At 38.6% G+C, this 17,981-nt stretch overlaps 1 protein-coding gene across 4 annotated transcripts in view; it reads left to right on the top strand.

Moving 5' to 3' along the window:
- Window positions 1-14,470, top strand: part of ASPG (asparaginase) — a 74,398-nt gene extending 59,928 nt beyond the window's left edge. For all 4 annotated transcript variants that reach the window (XM_007423457.3, XM_025163561.2, XM_088149780.1 and 1 more), the window contains exons 14-16: window positions 9,081-9,180; window positions 10,293-10,354; window positions 13,095-14,470. In XM_007423457.3, the coding sequence (XP_007423519.1) occupies window positions 9,081-9,180; window positions 10,293-10,349 (157 nt within the window). In that variant the 3' untranslated portion in view covers window positions 10,350-10,354; window positions 13,095-14,470. The remainder of the gene's footprint in view (window positions 1-9,080; window positions 9,181-10,292; window positions 10,355-13,094) is intronic.
- The last annotated feature ends 3,511 nt before the right edge of the window (window positions 14,471-17,981 follow it).

The raw sequence follows: 17,981 nt of genomic DNA, 5'->3' as shown, positions 1-17,981 counted from the left end.
AGGGATTTATAGATTAAAAGAGCACCTTGAATTAGTCCCAGAAATCTGCTAGCAGTTGAGTGACCAGAGGACTGATGTTATGCTACTAAACCTATTGTATTTTTACCTCTAAGTAGCTGGGCTGCTGCATGTTGAACCAATTGCAGTTTTTGAGTTGCTTTCAAAGGCAACCCCATGTAAACTGAATTGTAGGAGTCTAAACACAAGGTGATGAGGATGTCAGGCACATCTGCAAGAGCATCCTGGTTTGAGAAGGTCCATGACTTGTCTAGGCTTAGAATGAGTGTTACTGAAAATTAGTAAAACACCCATTGTAATTATGGAGCTGTGGTGTTTATGTGAAGAGATGAACTCTGGGAATATCCTCTATTCAGAGATATGCAGCTATCTGTTTCCTGCCACTAGATACTCAGATTTTTCTGTATGTCCCCTTTGGAGTGAATGGTACATAGTCACTTTTCTGCGAGAAGAGTCTCAGTAAACCACTAGGATAGCATCTACCTGTTATTTGCTATTTCTCTGTAGTTTTGCCTTTTCAACTGCTTGGTTCCTATTCTGGCTTTGGATTTTTGGTGACACTGGAACATGCCAGAATCTTGGCAATTCTGTATATCAGCAGTGAAGAATTTGTGTCTCTCCTGATGTTATTGAAATTATCTCTTCCAGAAGACCATCCAGCATAGATGGTAGTAAAGGCTGCTGAGAGTTATAATTCAATAACATTGGTGGAACCATGGAAACCTAGCTGTGCTTTATACATGGTCAGACAGATGAAGGTGGCAGCAACCAAAAACTGGAGACCACTGTAGGACATAGTTTCAGTCTAACACATTTTATGCCCAAGACAAAGAACAAGATGGTATTCTTTCCAGTATCACTTGAGGGCAGCAGGCTAGATTAGTGGGGCACAATGCAGGTTCTGTGATAAAGACACAGCAATGTCCCTCACTGCCTCCATGCTACTGCCTGCCCCTCAGTATCTATCCAAGGTAGATCCTGCTTCACTTAGCCTAAGATTGGGCCTGTTTCCTCACTCACTGAAGTTAGGGTCTCATCAATACAAAGTATGTACTTGCACTGTTGATCCATGGCCACTCCTTAATAATGGAGTATCTGCAAAAGAGTTCCATTATCTTAACTAGATTACTCAGAGGCCTACTTTAAGTATCAGCCGTTCTTTCCATTTTGCACAGAACAATGGAGAAGAGGTGTTCTTTTACAGCTTTCTAACCACTCACAAAGCAAAGAGAATCAGTCTTTTCTCAGTCCTAGTTCCCCAGTTGAGTGTAGCTTCCCCCATCTGGTGCTAAAGGATGTATCTTAAAAATGGCAGGCATCCTTCCATGAATTTTACCAACTATGGGTAAAACTCTTGGCTCCATTTCCTTCTCTTTTCATTCCTGGGGTGTTTCAGCAGGATGATTCCACTGCTTTCCAATGCTTAATGCCCTCAAAGGCTTACACATTTTTATCAGCACTTCTGGATTAAGAAGTGACCTCAGAGGTAGGAAAGATATGAAATTGCCAGTTCTCTGTAACTCTTATGGGAAATCCTTGCTGCGTCTTATGACATGTCACTGACTTCTCTCAAGTCTAAGGTAAGGTGACGTGTTCAACATACAAAATAATAAACTTTATTTTTTTCTGTCTTATCTGATCTTTCTTCCAAGGTTAGTGTACAGAAAATTGGTGAGGTGGGTTAGGCTGAGAACTTGCTAGGGCTAAATGAAGATTCAATTTAAAGTGGCGATTGAATTATATTGTCTTAAAATCAAATCTATGAATTAAAGTGCCAAGTCAACTTCATGCATCAGTTTGGGTGCCATGTAATTGATTTGGCAATTTGATGGATACACATTTTTACTCTGATTAATGAACTGACTCAATTCAACAATTTAAACTAGATCTTAGGTGACCACACATCCCTAGAACCTGTGACTAACCAAATTTATTTAATAGTTTAATTATAATAGTAATCTTAATAAACATTCACAGCAAGTACTTAGTATCTGTAGAACATGTCCAAGTGGTGAAAATATTTCACCTGCATCATTCTTGTATCACACATGTAAGTGGGAATTATTCCCATATTGCATACAGAGGGGTTGAGAATGAGTAGCTGGTCAAAGAACTGTTCAGCAGAGGCAATGCTTTCTGATTTGTAGCTTAATCTCGTCCACTATAAACCTATCTGTTTTATTCAGAAATAACAACTATAGTGCTAATTTATGTGCCTTTACCAAAGAACAGAACTGAACAAAACAAAGCAAACGAAAACCTTGATAATTACAAATCAAGTCAATAAAATTATCTCAGATCTCAGTCAATAAATATTAGCACTAAAACATCCAACATAATAATAAATACATTTAAATCAATGTCCTGAGTATATATACACTAATAATAATTTAAAAATAACCTAGAGTTAACCTGGAACTGTTAGGTAAATAATAGTAGGGTGGAACAACTAGACCTTACACTAATCCACAAAGTAAATATAAAGGCCATCAGATTTCTATAAAGATGAAGAAAGATTTCAGAGTCACAGGGCCAGGCTCTCAGTCTGGAGGCCATAAACTTCTGTGGAGGTATCACAATAAGTCTCTGCTCAGAGGAACATAAAGAACAAACAGAATTGTAGGGAGAAAAAAGGGCAGTAGATACTGAGGAGTTTGTGTCTGGAAGGCTGTAAACAAAAGCACTACTAATTTACAGTATATTAGGCTCTGACTTGAATAGGTAGCCAGTGAAGAAAGCTGCACTACACTAAGGCATGAGAATAACATGGAAGGTTCAAGAGAGCCCAAGCAGCACTGTTCTGGACTAAGATCTGGGAGAGACAGAGGGACTGGGAACAACTGCCAGGAATTTATCCCAGTAATCTAAGCATGACAAGCAAGGTATACTGTACATTAGTAAGGCTGTAGTGTCCTCTGACATAATCCCCTGGATCATACAGATATTCATCAAGTGAAAAATAGTGACCCTAGCTGTAGAACCAATAAATTGGTGTAAAGTCAGCTGGCCATCAATTAGGAATGTGGGAAGAAGAAATTGGAGCAATCTGAGCCCTGAAGATAGAGGAAAACTCAGTAGAGGATGGGAAGGGTGATGAGGCTGAAACACAACCATCTCAGTCTGGTTCATATTAGTCTTCAGGTGGGGAAGACATCCAAGAGGAAATGCTAGTAATACATCCCATCATAGTTGATCATCAAAGGCCACAAAAGTCCAATAGACTTGAGTATCATCAGTGTAACAATTGTATTGGAAGCCATGATCATGAATCAAGGCCCCTGAGGGAAGGGCGTAAGAAGTGAACAAAATAGAACCCAAGAATGATCTCTAAGGGACACCAACTATTCGTGAGATTGAAATCTATCATGCAATATTGCAAAAGAATGAGGAGACAAGAGGCAAACCAATCAAGTGCACTGCCAGTGATGTCTCAAGAATATAACTGGACAACAGTATCTGATGGCCAAGTGTGTCAGATGCTGCCATCAGAGACAAAACTGATACAAAATGCTCAGACTTGGCCACCAGGATATTGTCCATAATATGAGAAAATGCTGACTTGAGTAACTTGCCTGAAATTCTTATGGAGATAGTTTGAAAAAAAAATTAGAAAACAAATGAAGAACAGTTGTGAGAGGATACTCTCTCAAGGACTTTTGACACAACAGGAAACAGGGACACAGGCTGGTAACCTGAACATAAAAAGTGATTCAAGGGATTTACAGGAAGGGATGAAGAAGGGTATGCTTAAAAGAGTTCAGAAAACTACCAATAGTTAAAGAACAGTTAACCAGTTGAGAAATAAGAACTGAAAAAGGGTCCTAGGATAAAGAAAGGAAAGGAAAAGATCAGCAGAAGAAATACTGTAGTATAAGGAGACCCCCCTCCACATTTTGTCAAATATCATCCTCCAAGATAAGGATAATTCCAAAGCAGAAGTAGTAGAAGAAAATAGAAGGGAGGATAGATGAAGGCTAGTAGAGAAAAATTATCTCAAGCCCTCAGTAGAAAGAACAGCAGGGAGATAACATATTCCCAGATTCAGTGGTTGATGGTGCTAATAAAAAATGAAAAGTGGAGAAAAACTGGTGAGCAGTCCTATCCTGGACTAGATTGTAGCCTGAGGTAAAGCCTGCTTTGCCTCTTGCTTTGTGTTCAGTGGAATTTACTTCCATGCATCTTTGCACAGGATTGGTGCTTAGGATTTTTTCTGATGTCCAACCAATAAAATACTATATTTAGTGGTATCTTTGAAAAAAGCATTCTAAGCTACTGCATGAAACTAGAACTCCTACTTACTATCAAGTCCCTGCCCACTGAATGTTCCTTAGGAAAAGATCTACAATGTTTGCAGAAAATACATGTGTTTGAAACAATAGGAAATGGGACTTTTCTAGTTATGAATAACCATTATAAATTCTTACTTTATTTGACCCAGGATGGATATGTGGTACATGAAGCTCTGTTCAAGGACTTAGCTAAACTGGCTAGGGGACTGCTTCGCCTGGTCTCCAGCATCTGTTGCCTCAGGTGGCTGCTTCACTTTGCCTAATAATAGGGCCAGCCCTTGAGGAGGAATAGTACATTAGCACCTTATATGTCCTGCCTACCTTTTTTTTTTGCAATGCCTCTTTGGCCTCTAATTTGGAAACGTGAGGAGGCAAATATCTCTCAGGAGGCTGGAGATTTTATAATTTTTAATATTAAAAAATAATAAAATGCTTATGTGGCAGCTTTGTTCTTATATTGTATTTGAGTATTGAATTTTGAAGCAAAAACACGAAATGTAAAGCAACTTGAATGCAGGACATCCCCTTTAAACTGCATTTCATGGGATAGCTCTGATGTTGTGAAATATGAAACTGCCTATGCCTCTTTCCCCTTTGGTCATGGGCACACCTTCTGGGTGAAACCAGCCTGTCGAAAACTTCTTCCCAACCGCCCTTGCTAATTTATGCAACTGATTCATCAAGCAGTATTGCTTGTTCAGCTATTTGGGCTTTTGTAATCTTGTCTTCCTTTTTCTGGTATCTCTTCCAAGCCTTTTGTTTCTCACCCTTTTAAGAAATGTGTTGTTCTCCATCAAATTCATAGGTATTAATATCTATATATTACTAAACTCTTGTGTCTGTAACCTTCAATTGGGTGAAATGGGGTGTCATAGGGCAAACATTTTTGAACCAAGGTACCTCAAATGGGCTAACTTACAGAATGTGTCCAAAATCCCATGGGACTGAAATTTGGGAAATTTGTGGCTGCTTCAGCACTGCTGTGCTGCTGTGTTGCCATGGTCAGCCCAGGCCATGTGATTGTCATGGGTATATCCCTGACCTCTTTCCCACCTCCGTCTGTACCTGGAATCCAGTTAGCTGGTGGCAAGGCCCAACGAGCGAATGGCAATTGGCTGCTTTGGAAATGAGGCAGAAATTTGAAATCTCTTAATGGCTGTGGGCATTGAGGGAAGGTTGAGGGAGTGACTTGGATGCCTGCTGGTGAGGTAGGGCTGGCTGGAGAGTGCTGGTGCTCAATGGGTGAGCCCTCTTCCTCTCTTGAAGGAGGGGGCCCTTGGGGACATGCCAGAATGGGGAACAGGGGTGCAGTTTTCTTCATAGTCTCTGGCTCCCTTTGTTCCACCTCCCCCCAGCAAAATGGCAGCAGTTCCACTGGTCAGTCAAAGAGGAGGAGGAGGCTTCATGGGACTCTCCTGAGGGGTGTGAGGGGAGGGCAAGTGGTGCAAGCCTATATTATATGTGGGAAGGAAGGAAGGAAGGAAGGAAGGAAGGAAGGAAGGAAGGAAGGAAGGAAGGAAGGAAGGAAGGAAGGAAGGAAGGAAGGAAGGATTTCTAATGCTCCGTGCCAGCTTCCGACAAGCAAAGTCAATGGGGAAGCCGGTAGCAAGTCTCAAGTCACTTACACTCCCACTGCTTTTTTGCCCTTAGTCATTCTGTTTCTCTGTTTAGGTAAGGAAATATCTCTGAAACGATGACCCAATGAGTCATGGGTTGCCTAGTTAATATTAATATTAGGGCTCCCATATACGGGCTGCAAAAATCTGGATGACCACCAGCTGGCAGCCAAAGGCTAACTCTATGCAAATAACTCTTTGCTGCCATCTAGTCATTGTTCAGATTTTTTGAGCTCAGACATTATAGCCCTATTAGAGGGTGCAGGGAACAAGGTTATCTTGGCCCTATTATCATATCTCACAAGATGGATAAGCATGAATAGTAAAAAGTATGAGTGAGTGAATGGTCCAGTTGATGCATTCACCAGAAACAATTACTAAAACTCATCCTGGAGTGGACCATTTTAGATTAGATCATGCTTCCTCTGAAGGTAATAATGTTTTTCCTCAGAAAGAAAATTGGCCATATCATACTTGCATACATACATTCATACCCATCACACTATTCTTTTTTAGGACAAGCAATATTAGGCAAATTGCAGAAAAGAAGTAAGAAATAGTAAGCCAAAGAAATTAAAATCATACGATTACAAAGGAAAAGGACATTTAGGTAAAGCTAGTTTATACTAACATCATTCACTACCCTTCTCCATATCTTTCTATCCTAATAAAGCATCCATGCTTCCACCATGTCTACATACTGGTTCATAGGTTGGCTTTTGATGGTTAGACCATGTGTAGAATAACAAATCAGCTTGCCTCACTTACCTGTGAAGTATTTTGATTTTGCTGTTAACAATCGAGTGTTGGAAAAGCAGCCCACTCCTCCCTCTGCAGCTTGAGATAGTATATTTCAGCGGAAGACTGCCATTTAATTATACTGATTGGAAAAGTTGGATGAGATTTTGAGTAAAGATGAATGATGAAGAAGAAAGATTGGGCAAACACGATAAATGAATCTGAATGAGCAAGCTTCTTGGTTTTCTTCAGTCATGTTTGTGGCTTCCATGAATAACCATGTTGTTGGGTACTAAGATGTTAAATGTTTCCGTCTGCACAGAGAAAGTGTAGGTCAGTTCTTTCCCATCTATTTTTGAATTGTTACTGGAGGCACATTATATGAATTGGAGGGTAGGTGATGCAATTATTATGTTTCTTTCCAAACCTGACACTTTTTAAACATTTCACATTAATGCTTTAATTCTAAACACAGTTTCTCAGAAATTGATTTTAGTAACATTATGTTTTAAATCTTAAAATTACTATTGTAATTAACATTCTGATTTAAGACTCTGTTTCAATGTTTTAAATTAATTATAATCTCTGTTGTTGCTAAAATGTAAGCATTTTTCTTTAAATAATTGGGAACCATTTTATTTTGAAAATTCTTAAATATAAAATTACACACAAGAATCATAACATCATAGAATTGTGAGGAGTTATTTAGGCAATTGAATCCAACCCCTACTCAGTGCAGGAATCCAGATTCAAGCATCCCTGACAGATGACATTTGAACACATCCAGTGAAGATGAGCCATCAACTGAGTAATAATTCTGTGTTCTGTACTCTGGAATGATAGAAGACAGGGCCTTCTTTTGCTTGTCATTTTTTCAGGTATTTGGAGAGTGCTATAATATCTATCTACTTCCCCCTTCCCACCCCACATTCCAGCTTTTACTTCTAAAGATTAAGCATTCCCAGGTCTGTCCATCTTTCTTCATAGAACTCAGTTTCTAGTGCTTTGAATCCCTCTCATTTTTCTCATCACTCTTCTTTGAACCTGTTGTCTGGGATAGCAATGTTATCTGGGAAGAGTTTCAAACCTGAATAGATTATGTGGAAATGGACAGAGTCCTTTAGGAAATGAGCCCTTTCACCCGTGAGCTTGATCCCTGCTCCACCTGGCAGGGAGAGTTAACAAAAAAAGAAAGAAAGAAAGCTAAGTCTGGGCTGATGCAAATGTCTTGCTATGGGAGGAAGGAATGCTGATGTCCTGGAAAAGGTCATTGGTGGAAGAGGTCCTGGACCCAGCTGTATTAATCCAATCTCTAAAATGCCTATTTGGGGGAGGGTGATTAAGATGGTGGTGGGCCATCAGCTACAGAAGATTCGGAAGAAACAGATTATCTGGATTCCTTTCATTTGGAGTTCAAGCCTGAACAGGGGATGGATATTGCATTTATTGCTCTGATTGATGATCTATGATGGGTCTTAGATAGAAGGAGGCAGCCTAGATCTTTTGGATCACTTACAAGTGCTGGAATTGGGGCATCATTCTTTGGTGGTTTGATTCCTTCCTGGTGGGCAGTTTCAGTTGGTGTGCATAGGGGAGGAGAGATCAAGCTACTGGGCACTCCCGCACCTTATTTAACATCTATATGAAACCAGTGTGGGAGGTCATCCAATGATTTGGGGTCTGGTATGATCAATATACTGATGGTATCTACTGTAGGTATAGATCTACTTCAGGCTGTCTGGAAGATGCAGTAGAAGTCTTGTCTCAGTGTCTGGATGCTGTTTGGATGGAGAGAAAAGGGTTAGACTCAGTGATAGCAAGAACGAGTGCCTATGGGTTCAAAAACTGATGGACTCTGAGACAATATCAAGACCACTTGCTCCAAATAGATTCTGCTTGTTTCTGTAGGAAGTACTTACTGAGAGTCTCCACTCCTCACAAAGTGCAACAAGAGAGGATTCAGAGAGGACTCACTTACAACATATAGGAAGTTTTTAACAACCTGGCTTGTTCAATGTGCATTTGGGGACTAAGTCAAGAATGGATAGAAGTACCTGAATCTGGGATGAATCTGGTTGATTGATGACTGTAATATTATTATCACTGACTGTATCTTTTATTTTTGATATATCAATATATTTATTGATTGGTGTACTGTTATACAGTATATTGAACATTATGCTCACAAGCTTCTTAGAGGCTGGTGATTGAAATGACATAAAGTATTTGTAATAAATAAAATAAATATACTTTCATTCCAATTACAGAAAACATAAATATAAATATATGGCAGAAATGAAAAAGGGTTAATTACTATTCTATAAAGCTTGGTTGTGCTGTACATTTGAAAAGTAGGCTGTACTTCTCTGAACTCAGAATAATTAGAATAATAAATGGTTTTTATTTTATTTTTTTGCAGTCTTGCTTTTCATGGAGATCTTGATGGTTTGCTGGCATGGCATTTGGCAGGGGTAGATCTGAATCAACCTGGTTATGATGGGAACACTCCAGCTAATGTGGTAAGAATGACTGTGGATGACTATATGCTATATTCAGATTTCAGTTCTAGATACAGGGAAAATTGCAAGGTCGTGCTAGAAGCCTTCTATCAGAGTTTTTCAGTGGTAATAATGGAGATCACACTGAGGGAGGTTTTGCAAGGCCAACTGTACATGCGTTATATCTGTTCTGCATAGTTGACTCTCATGGCGACATGGAGCTACTTGTAGCAATACTGCTACTTCCAAATAAAGAGAAGTAGCTGGGCCAGCAAATAAGAATTACAGTGTTCAAATGGGCAATTGCCAGAAATTTTATGCAAATACCTACACAACTTCAACAAGCTTGTGTGTGTGTGTGTGTGTGTGTGTAGAGGGAAAGAACTGCTAGTCATAGCCTTAATAGAATTAATGGAATTAACACTTCTAATTAAATGTGTGTAGCACATATTGTATAGCTTATTTATCTATCTATTTTTAATGTGTATCCTGCCAGCTCAGCTGAAAGAGCCTTCTAGCCCACTACTTAAAAGTAGCATAATACATAATAAAATATCCATAAAGTCTCAGAACAAATAAAAAACCATAAAAGTTAATAGAAAATCAGATTGTCAACAAAAATAAAACCACTCACTTTTTTCTTCCAAACAACGAGTATCTTTCAAGCTGTCACTGATTGTTAGAGGGGGTATAGATAGACACTATGATTTTTAAACTTTGTGGAATAAAAAGAATGATCCTGTCTTCTTAAAGTTTCAAGAATGTTGAATCTTTCTTGGGAAGGTACTCCCAAAGAGACTATCACAAAAATAGCTCTGAAAGGGAAACAAATCTGGCATTAGGTATTGAAGAGCTTTGGATCAGAACCTTGACCGGACAATACTGTAAAAGCAGGGTTCTTCAAACTTGGCAGCTTGAAGATGTGTGGACTTCAACTCCCAGAATTCCCCAGCTAGCCATGCTTGCTGGGGAATTCTGGGAGTTGAAGTCCACACATCTTCAAGTCACCACGGTTGAGGAACCCTGCTGTAAAGCATAGGATGATGCTTATAAGAGCAAGTCATACTGATGTGTATGGAAGATATACATGTGCACGTGATGATGCTTACTAGTGTTGCAATTTTTTCTTATAGGCCAAGGCTGCAGGGCATGCAAAAATCATAGAGTTTTTCAATAAGTTGGGATCCTGAACTTGGTAAGCTTTTTTAAAATGAGCATTCATTGTTGTATATCATCTGGTCATGCAGTACAATGTAGAAAATGGGATGAAGGGGTTCATGGTCCTTTGGTTTCAGTTTTTAGTTTTGCCACTGACTTTTACAGTAATCATCAGGAAATAGCTATCAACCCTGCCTGAATGAGGTGTGCCTTGAAGAGTGATTGGAGTATGGAACTGGCATGCTGGGAGCTAAGACACTTGAACCAGCAGAATGTTTGAGGCATCTTTCAAACAGCTTGAGTAAAGACAAATGTTACGTAAAAACAATCTAGTAAATTATTTAGCTAACCTGCAAGCCCACTCTGCAGTTTCAATTATAGACATGTACATGAATGAATTAATAGCAACTGGTTCATTTCTCAGTCTTGCCCTTTCCCAAAGCTCCAGACTTTGTTTTATTACTTCCAAAAGTTTCACATAACTTTCTACTTTTATCTGTTTCCTTGTTTTCCTCAAGCACTTTATAAGCTTCAGTCCATGAAAAAATATAGATCAAAATGAATATTAGTCTTTAAGGTGCCCAAAGATTCTGTATTTTCCTACAATAAATTATAACAGCTACCCATCTGAGCTTAGCTACCACCTCAGTTTGAATAAAATAAAATAAAATAAAATTAGGGAAAAGATTTTTTTGGTGGGAAAATAACCAGTCAGTTTAATGCAGATTGTTGGTTTTTTTAAATTTCAGACTTACAGTACTTTGCTTTTCCCCCCCAGTTTCACAGCTCATCTTTAGAAAGACATTTATATTTACACTGAACTCCATGAGGATGCTTTCAGACCAGTCTTATTGCTCTGAGATATTATCCTTTGTATCTTCACATATTAAAAGACTGAAAAAATTCAGAGTCAGGAAACAAAATATTTACAAGAACAGCTGATTCTCTTACCCCAGCAGTAGGATCTTCAAAGACAGCCACTTTCCAGGTTTTGTTTCTATGTATGAATAAAGAGCTTGGGAAGCTCTGGAATCTGTGGTCAGTTTACAAGCAGAATAAACTCTGAGTGAGAACAGATTCCTAAATTAAACAGCCAGGTTTTAACTGCATGAATACATCACATAATTACCAAGTTGCTTTTACTGTTTAGCAGCTCTTCAAGTGCACACTTCTCTTTCTATTCTCCAACACCAAATCCCACATGAAATTGCTGCTTTTTAACACTTTTCCCAAACAAAGATTGCAAGACTCTAAAAGACTAGACTCTATCTATCTATCTATCTATCTATCTATCTATCTATCTATCTATCTATCTATCTATCTATCTATCTATCTATCTGGTCAGTTTCCAAAGCAACCTTGCTCAAATTTGTAACCTCCAGATTTGCTGGCACTACAGCTCCTGGAATTGGCTGTGCTGGGTGGGAATTCTGTGAATTGTACTCCTCACACAATTGAAGGGTATCAAGTTGGAGAAGACTATTCTGAGCAATATCAGGAAACAGACAATTGTGTGTGTGGGGGGTGGTGGTGGTGTTTAAAGCACTTTGGAATCATCTGACTTGCTTTCCTAGAACAAGGAAGGTGCCTTTCCAATTTTTTTTTAAATATAATTCAGCAAGGCTAGTCTTCCTTCTTGAAACAGACTTTGGGATATTTCTTTTTTCCAATCTGTACAAAATGATAAAGGTTATTTCTTTCCTACTTGCAACTCTGAGTCCAAGGGTAGCATATTCATTGTCCCAGGTCCCTGAGACAGTCAGTTTTGAAATCACAGATTTCAGAGAGGATGAGGTTCAGACAGAAGGCCCATAGAATCAAATCAACTACACTCACCATCTTTTTAGAAGGGCAACTCATATGTTTTGCTACACATTTAGTTAAAACTTTTTATTAGTGTACCGAGACAGATTTGAATTCTGAATGAAATGAAATGAAATGAAATGAAATGAAATGAAATGAAATGAACAGGGATTTTAAAAGGTGTATTGTGTTGGTACTCATGCTGTGGATCTGTGGTTGGCTGAAACTCCCTCTTTGGGGCACACTTGCTGACAACTTTGCTTTTCTTTATAGACATTTAACAAAGTCTGCAAAGTCCCCACTGGGGTTTCAGGTTATTAGAAAAATGGCTCCTTCCATAGTGTGGAACAAGTTTCACATTGCTTCACAGGCATGAAGAAATGCTTTCTAGTTTTCTCTGGAGATGAAATAGTATTCAAGCCCTTATGGGCAAAGTTCCCAGTGTATATGTTTGTATAGTACAATATATTATGGTGCTATATAAATAGATATCAGCATTTTAATAGCTATCTATTCCAGCAATCAAATGTTCAGCAACATTTTACCCTGGAATTCTTTTGCACAGATCTTTTGACAACAGCCATGAAGTTTGAAACAATCAAGAAAAGTTTTATATATAATAATAGCATTCAAGTAGACTCATATTAGCCAGAAAGGAGATAACTAATTTTGGGGGTGCTTCATATTCTCAGCTTGAGAAGTAAATATTTTCTGGAATGACTTTGATGAGGAAGCAGAGACCTCATGTATCAAATATACATGTAAAAACCAAACAAAACCAAACAAAACGAGCAAATGCAGTAGAAGACAAAATGTAATATTTCAGAAGACCTTGATAGTCAAATACCACAATGCAGTAGCTACTTTTTAGCCAATTATTAAGGCTAGGAAGGTATAGTAATATTCAGACACCTAACTATATGTATGCATATATATGTGTGTGTGTGTCATTTTTAAAAAACTATTTTCTTTAGATACCTGATGTTCCTCAGTGGCTATGGAGAAGAAAGGCACTTGTTCATGCAAACCCTGCTTCAACGTATTGAAAAAGGCAATTGAATGCTTACTATGTTTAGGATTAGCTTAGTATGAAGATTTATTTTTTACTGTCTGATTTTTAAAAAAATGAATCCTTATTAAAGAAAATAGTTGCCTATAATGTGCCATAGGGTACCATAGATCCAAATTGGGTTCCCATAGTAGCCTGTCAGATTGTATTGTACTTTCAGGAAGTAACGCATGACATTGAATCAAACTGCAGTATTCACTGGTAAACAAGGACTTGAAACCTTTAGTGCTGTTGCTCCCCAGTTTTGATTACCTCAAGATACAGGACTATTGTTCCCAAAATCCCTAGCTGCCATGGGCAATACTGGCTGGGAGTGATAGGATAGGCTCTAGATTCAGAAGGTCTGTTCTGCACTCAGAGCAATGCTGCCTGCCACTGAGATCTCTCCAGCTCTTTGCTGTAGTTCAGTGGCAGATACTGTGGATCAACACTTGTTAATGAAATCTAGAATGAATTAAAGTACATACTTCCACCGTTAGCATTCTAAGAAATGACATGATCGTGTATTTGTCATCACATTAGAAACTGAATAGTAGATTTCCCAAGAAATAACTTTTTCTGATAAGTGAATTGGAGATGAGTGCCAAGAGGACTGGAGCCTCTGTGAGACCACTGAGAAACAAGGGGGAAAGATATAAGCAAGTCTGGAAAAACTCAGAAGTTTTAACAAAAAGAAAAAAAGGGGGGAGAGGGGAAATCTTACTTCTGCCCAGATCCCAGGTTGGTAAGAATTGAGAACATCTTCATTACCCATGAAATGTTGAAATCGGGGGGAAAAAATAAAAAACTAGATGGCAATGAAATGGCCTGCTTTGTAAAAAGATCTGTCTGCCTGAAATGCTGCACGAGAAGATGCCTGCTGGGAGGTGAGGATGTTCTGTGATGTTTTGTGGCATGTTCAGTTTGATACGTGTAAAACAAATCTTAGCATGAACTGGGAGATTTTTACTGTGGCAGATCAGGGGAGATCTAGATAATTTCAGAAATCAAAGAATGTCACTATGATAAGCAGTTGAGTAAATTTGCAAGCTTCTATAGATAGTGAAGTTAAATTTGAGACTTATTCAAACTTCTGTAGAATCTCATATGGGGGGTATAACTATACAAATTTTGAAAGCAACTTAATAACACTTTGATAAAGTTTGTCATATTTCTCAAGTAGGCATTGTGTGTTCCTATTTCTAATGCCTCAGTCTTGCATGCCAAATACAATAGAATTATGTGCTTATTACTTGTAAAATATCATGACTTTGTTGCTATGATTTTCAATAAAATATTTGGAAACTATTTCCTCAGCATGAAGTGATCTTGTGTGTATGTTGTGTTGTTTGGGCCAATATGGCATTTTACTCACAAGTAACCATGGCTGCCCAGAGCAGTGACTTTTCACGTTCTTGATTTCACGCAACACACTGAGTGTGTTGTTTTCCACTGAATAATAATCTCTTGAATGCTTTACAGTCTTGGTAGCTTCCCACAAGATCATTAAATACAAAGAAAAATATCAAGAAGGAATCTTTTCCATTGGGCATTTGAAGACTGGGAAATGTGGGCAGCCAAGGAGGATGGTTGCTGGGAAAGATTGAAGGCAAAAGGAGAAGGGGACGGCAGAGGATGAGGTGGTTAGATAGCATCACTGAAGCAATGAGCATGAAACTGAGCAAACTCAGGGAGGCAGTGAAGGACAGGAAGGCCTGGCGCAATATGGTTCATGGGGTCACGAAGAGTCGGACACGACTTAACGACTAAACAACAACAAGGAGGATGGTAGAAAGCTGCCTAACTGAAAACAACACTAACAGTAACCCTCTCCATACTTCCAACAAAAAGAATACACTCAAATATGTTTCTTCTTGTGTCTTATCAACAAGGATAGGTTTTGAAATTTCCTTTAGGATTGACCTCTCTGCCCTCATCTAAATAGTAAAATGATGCTCCAAGGAGTATGATAACAGAAAATAGTAACTAAAGCCTAGTTGTAATCTGGATTCACCATATGGTTTCACAAAGAAATCCACTCATATGCAAGAATCTCACAGAGTAGTTTATACTGAATTCTGCTTATGCAGAAGCTTGGCTCTTCCCATGTTTCTGGCTGAACATACATTATAATTTGTAATTTGAACTCCAAACCAGGCAAACCAAATTCAGCTGGGATATCAGCTATCTGATAACTTGAGTAGCAAATTCACCCAAAGCCTGATCTGCCACTTTTTCAACATCCATTAGTTGGCTAGCCTTACCTCAACAAGTATAGTAAAGGCAAGTAGGTTAATGTGCTCTGTGCAGCAAATTATACAAATGAAATCTTAAGATAATTTCAGAACATCAAAAGGAAGCCAAACAATTGTGTCTTTGAGGACACAATTTAAGCTGTCCAGAATGGTGACAGCTTATAATTGGAAATAGCAAAGTAAACAATATATGGGTGCAGTCTCAATGACTGAACATGTGTGCATAATTTTGCTTTCATAAGATAGTGCCTCACCTGCATTTCTCTTCTTAATATGTTTTTCTTATTATTCCAGTTTTCTTTACTTGACACCCTCCAGTTGTTTTGGAGCTACAGCTCCCAGAATTCTCAGCTAACATGGGATTATCAACTCAGCATATCTGAAGGGAATCAAGTTGGGGAAGGCCACATTATTTATTGTTCCAGGCAAGCAATAGGCATACTTGAGTCACTTATGCTAGGTAGTCATGCAGCCATCTGCCTGCCCAAGGTACTGGCTTCAGTGCTCCATTGTAAACTTGCCATGTCTGCTGTTATGGTTGTAGGGTTCATCTCACTGCTAAGGCTTAACTGTAACTCAGTGATAGAATACTGCTGACAGAAGGTCACAAGTCCAATTCCTGACATCTTCAACTACTAGGACTAGGGATGGGATGGGAATTTTTTTTTTTCCCCCTGAGACCTTGGAGAGCTGCTACCAGTGATATGAGGTTCTACAGTATATGGCTATACAGATGAAAGCAGTTCCCTAAGCCATCTATGTTGGATGCTATTCACTAGTGAAGATCTCTTCTTACATGCCACATTTCCTCAAGAACCACCATTTCTACATCCTTATGCACTGTGCTTCATATGTCTTGTGCACAACTATATGTGGATAAAAGTCCAGTAGCACCACAAACACCCACACATTTTGAGAGGGAGATGTAAAAACATGGCTAGATATTAAAATTGTAAATTGATTTTTTAGGGTCTCAGGTAAGAGTTTTTTCCCCCAGCCAAACTTCATCAGATTCTTGTAATAGAAGATGAAACGAATCCTTTCCCTAAACACTCTGCTCAACATGTTGTTAGCATTCAAGATTCTGTGTCTAAGAGTATCTTATACATTTGTGGGGTTGAGCAACATATGACCTCCTCATTTTGAGTAATTCTCAGTTGCCAAAAATAGTCTACAGAGTTGAGGAACTCCTAGTGACAAGGACAGCTTGCTGCTTTCCCATGGCTAGTGACTAAGAATCATGTGCAGGATCACTGGGAGAGAGGGTGATAAGGCTTCCAGTCTTTCTGAGGAAAACAGACTGGGGATCTTTAAGGAGTGGGGAAAATCAATGTATTCTTGTTCCACTAAGAATCCTCCAGATTGCTGGAAGGGTGGGATGGAAGGAAATAAGTGTGTGTGTGTGTGGGGGGGGTCTGTACACATGTGTGCATGCACACAAATGGATACATAGATATTTGTAGACACCCAGTTCTCAACATTATGATCTAGGACAGAAGCAATCTACTGACTGAGCTATTTGGATGCTAAAGTAGGTAGGAGTTACTGCATACTTTCTTGGTGTCAATACCTCAGTGCCACTGAGAGAAATTAGAGTCCTTGCTTCATCAGAGAACAGTGGGTTAGGTGTACAGAACAATTATAATTACTTATCCAGGAAGGTAATTTGGACAATGAATAGTGAGAAAATACAGTTCAGAGTCCATTGCTCCAACTTACAGGTGAGGTTATTGCTACAGGTGAAGTTATTGATATGAGATCTGACCTCAAATTACAATTGTAGATTTCCACAAGAAGAAAAAGTTGTGGTATCTGCATAGATGTAAACATGTGTGAGAATACTTTATGTTTTGTGTCAAAAACTTTCTTCTGAATAGAACACAAATGAGGATAGAACACAAATAATTAGCACAACTCAATCTAGATTAAAAATTGAAAGCATGGACATATATCTAACAATTGAATAATAGATTAATTGCCAAAAAGACAGATAATCAGCTATAGACAAGTTGGTTCCTTAACATTTCTAGCATTTGTCAGATGGAAGCACCTAGCCAACTTTGGCTGATCTTGAAAAAGCTAAGCAGGATTGAACCTAGTTTGTATTTGGCTGGTTGATCACCAGAAAATCCCAGGACTGCTGCCTAGATTGAAAAATTCAAAAAAGGCAAGTGCAGACTGCTTCCATGTTTTTGCCAGGAAATCAACATGGATGTGTTTGTGTAGTTGTTAGGAGTTGAACTTGACTTGAGGGAGACTTTTTAACTTGATTTTTAAATGAAACTTTAAGCAGTCACAATATATTTCAGAGAGAGAGGAATATAATTAACATGCACATTTGTACATCAATTCTGTATTGGCCTATGAGTATAAATAAATTTGTTCCTTATTTACTCTTGGTAACTATTCAAAAAAATTGATTAGATTCCTTAGGAAATCTGGATTTCACAGTGTTTTTGTTTTGGCAGAGAATGATTGAGTGAATGGGGGGGCAATGAAATTACAAGCATTAATCCAGGAGGATAATTTGCACATTGAGTAGTGAGGCAGTATAGTTT

The sequence above is a fragment of the Python bivittatus genome, unplaced genomic scaffold, assembly GCF_059951505.1.
Source record: "Python bivittatus isolate LINGU-HERP-01145 unplaced genomic scaffold, Pbiv_v1 ctg000580_np1212, whole genome shotgun sequence".
In the NCBI taxonomy this organism is placed as follows: Eukaryota; Metazoa; Chordata; class Lepidosauria; order Squamata; family Pythonidae; genus Python; species Python bivittatus.
Note: the sequence above shows the minus strand (reverse complement) of the source record. Positions and strands in the feature narration are given on the sequence as shown.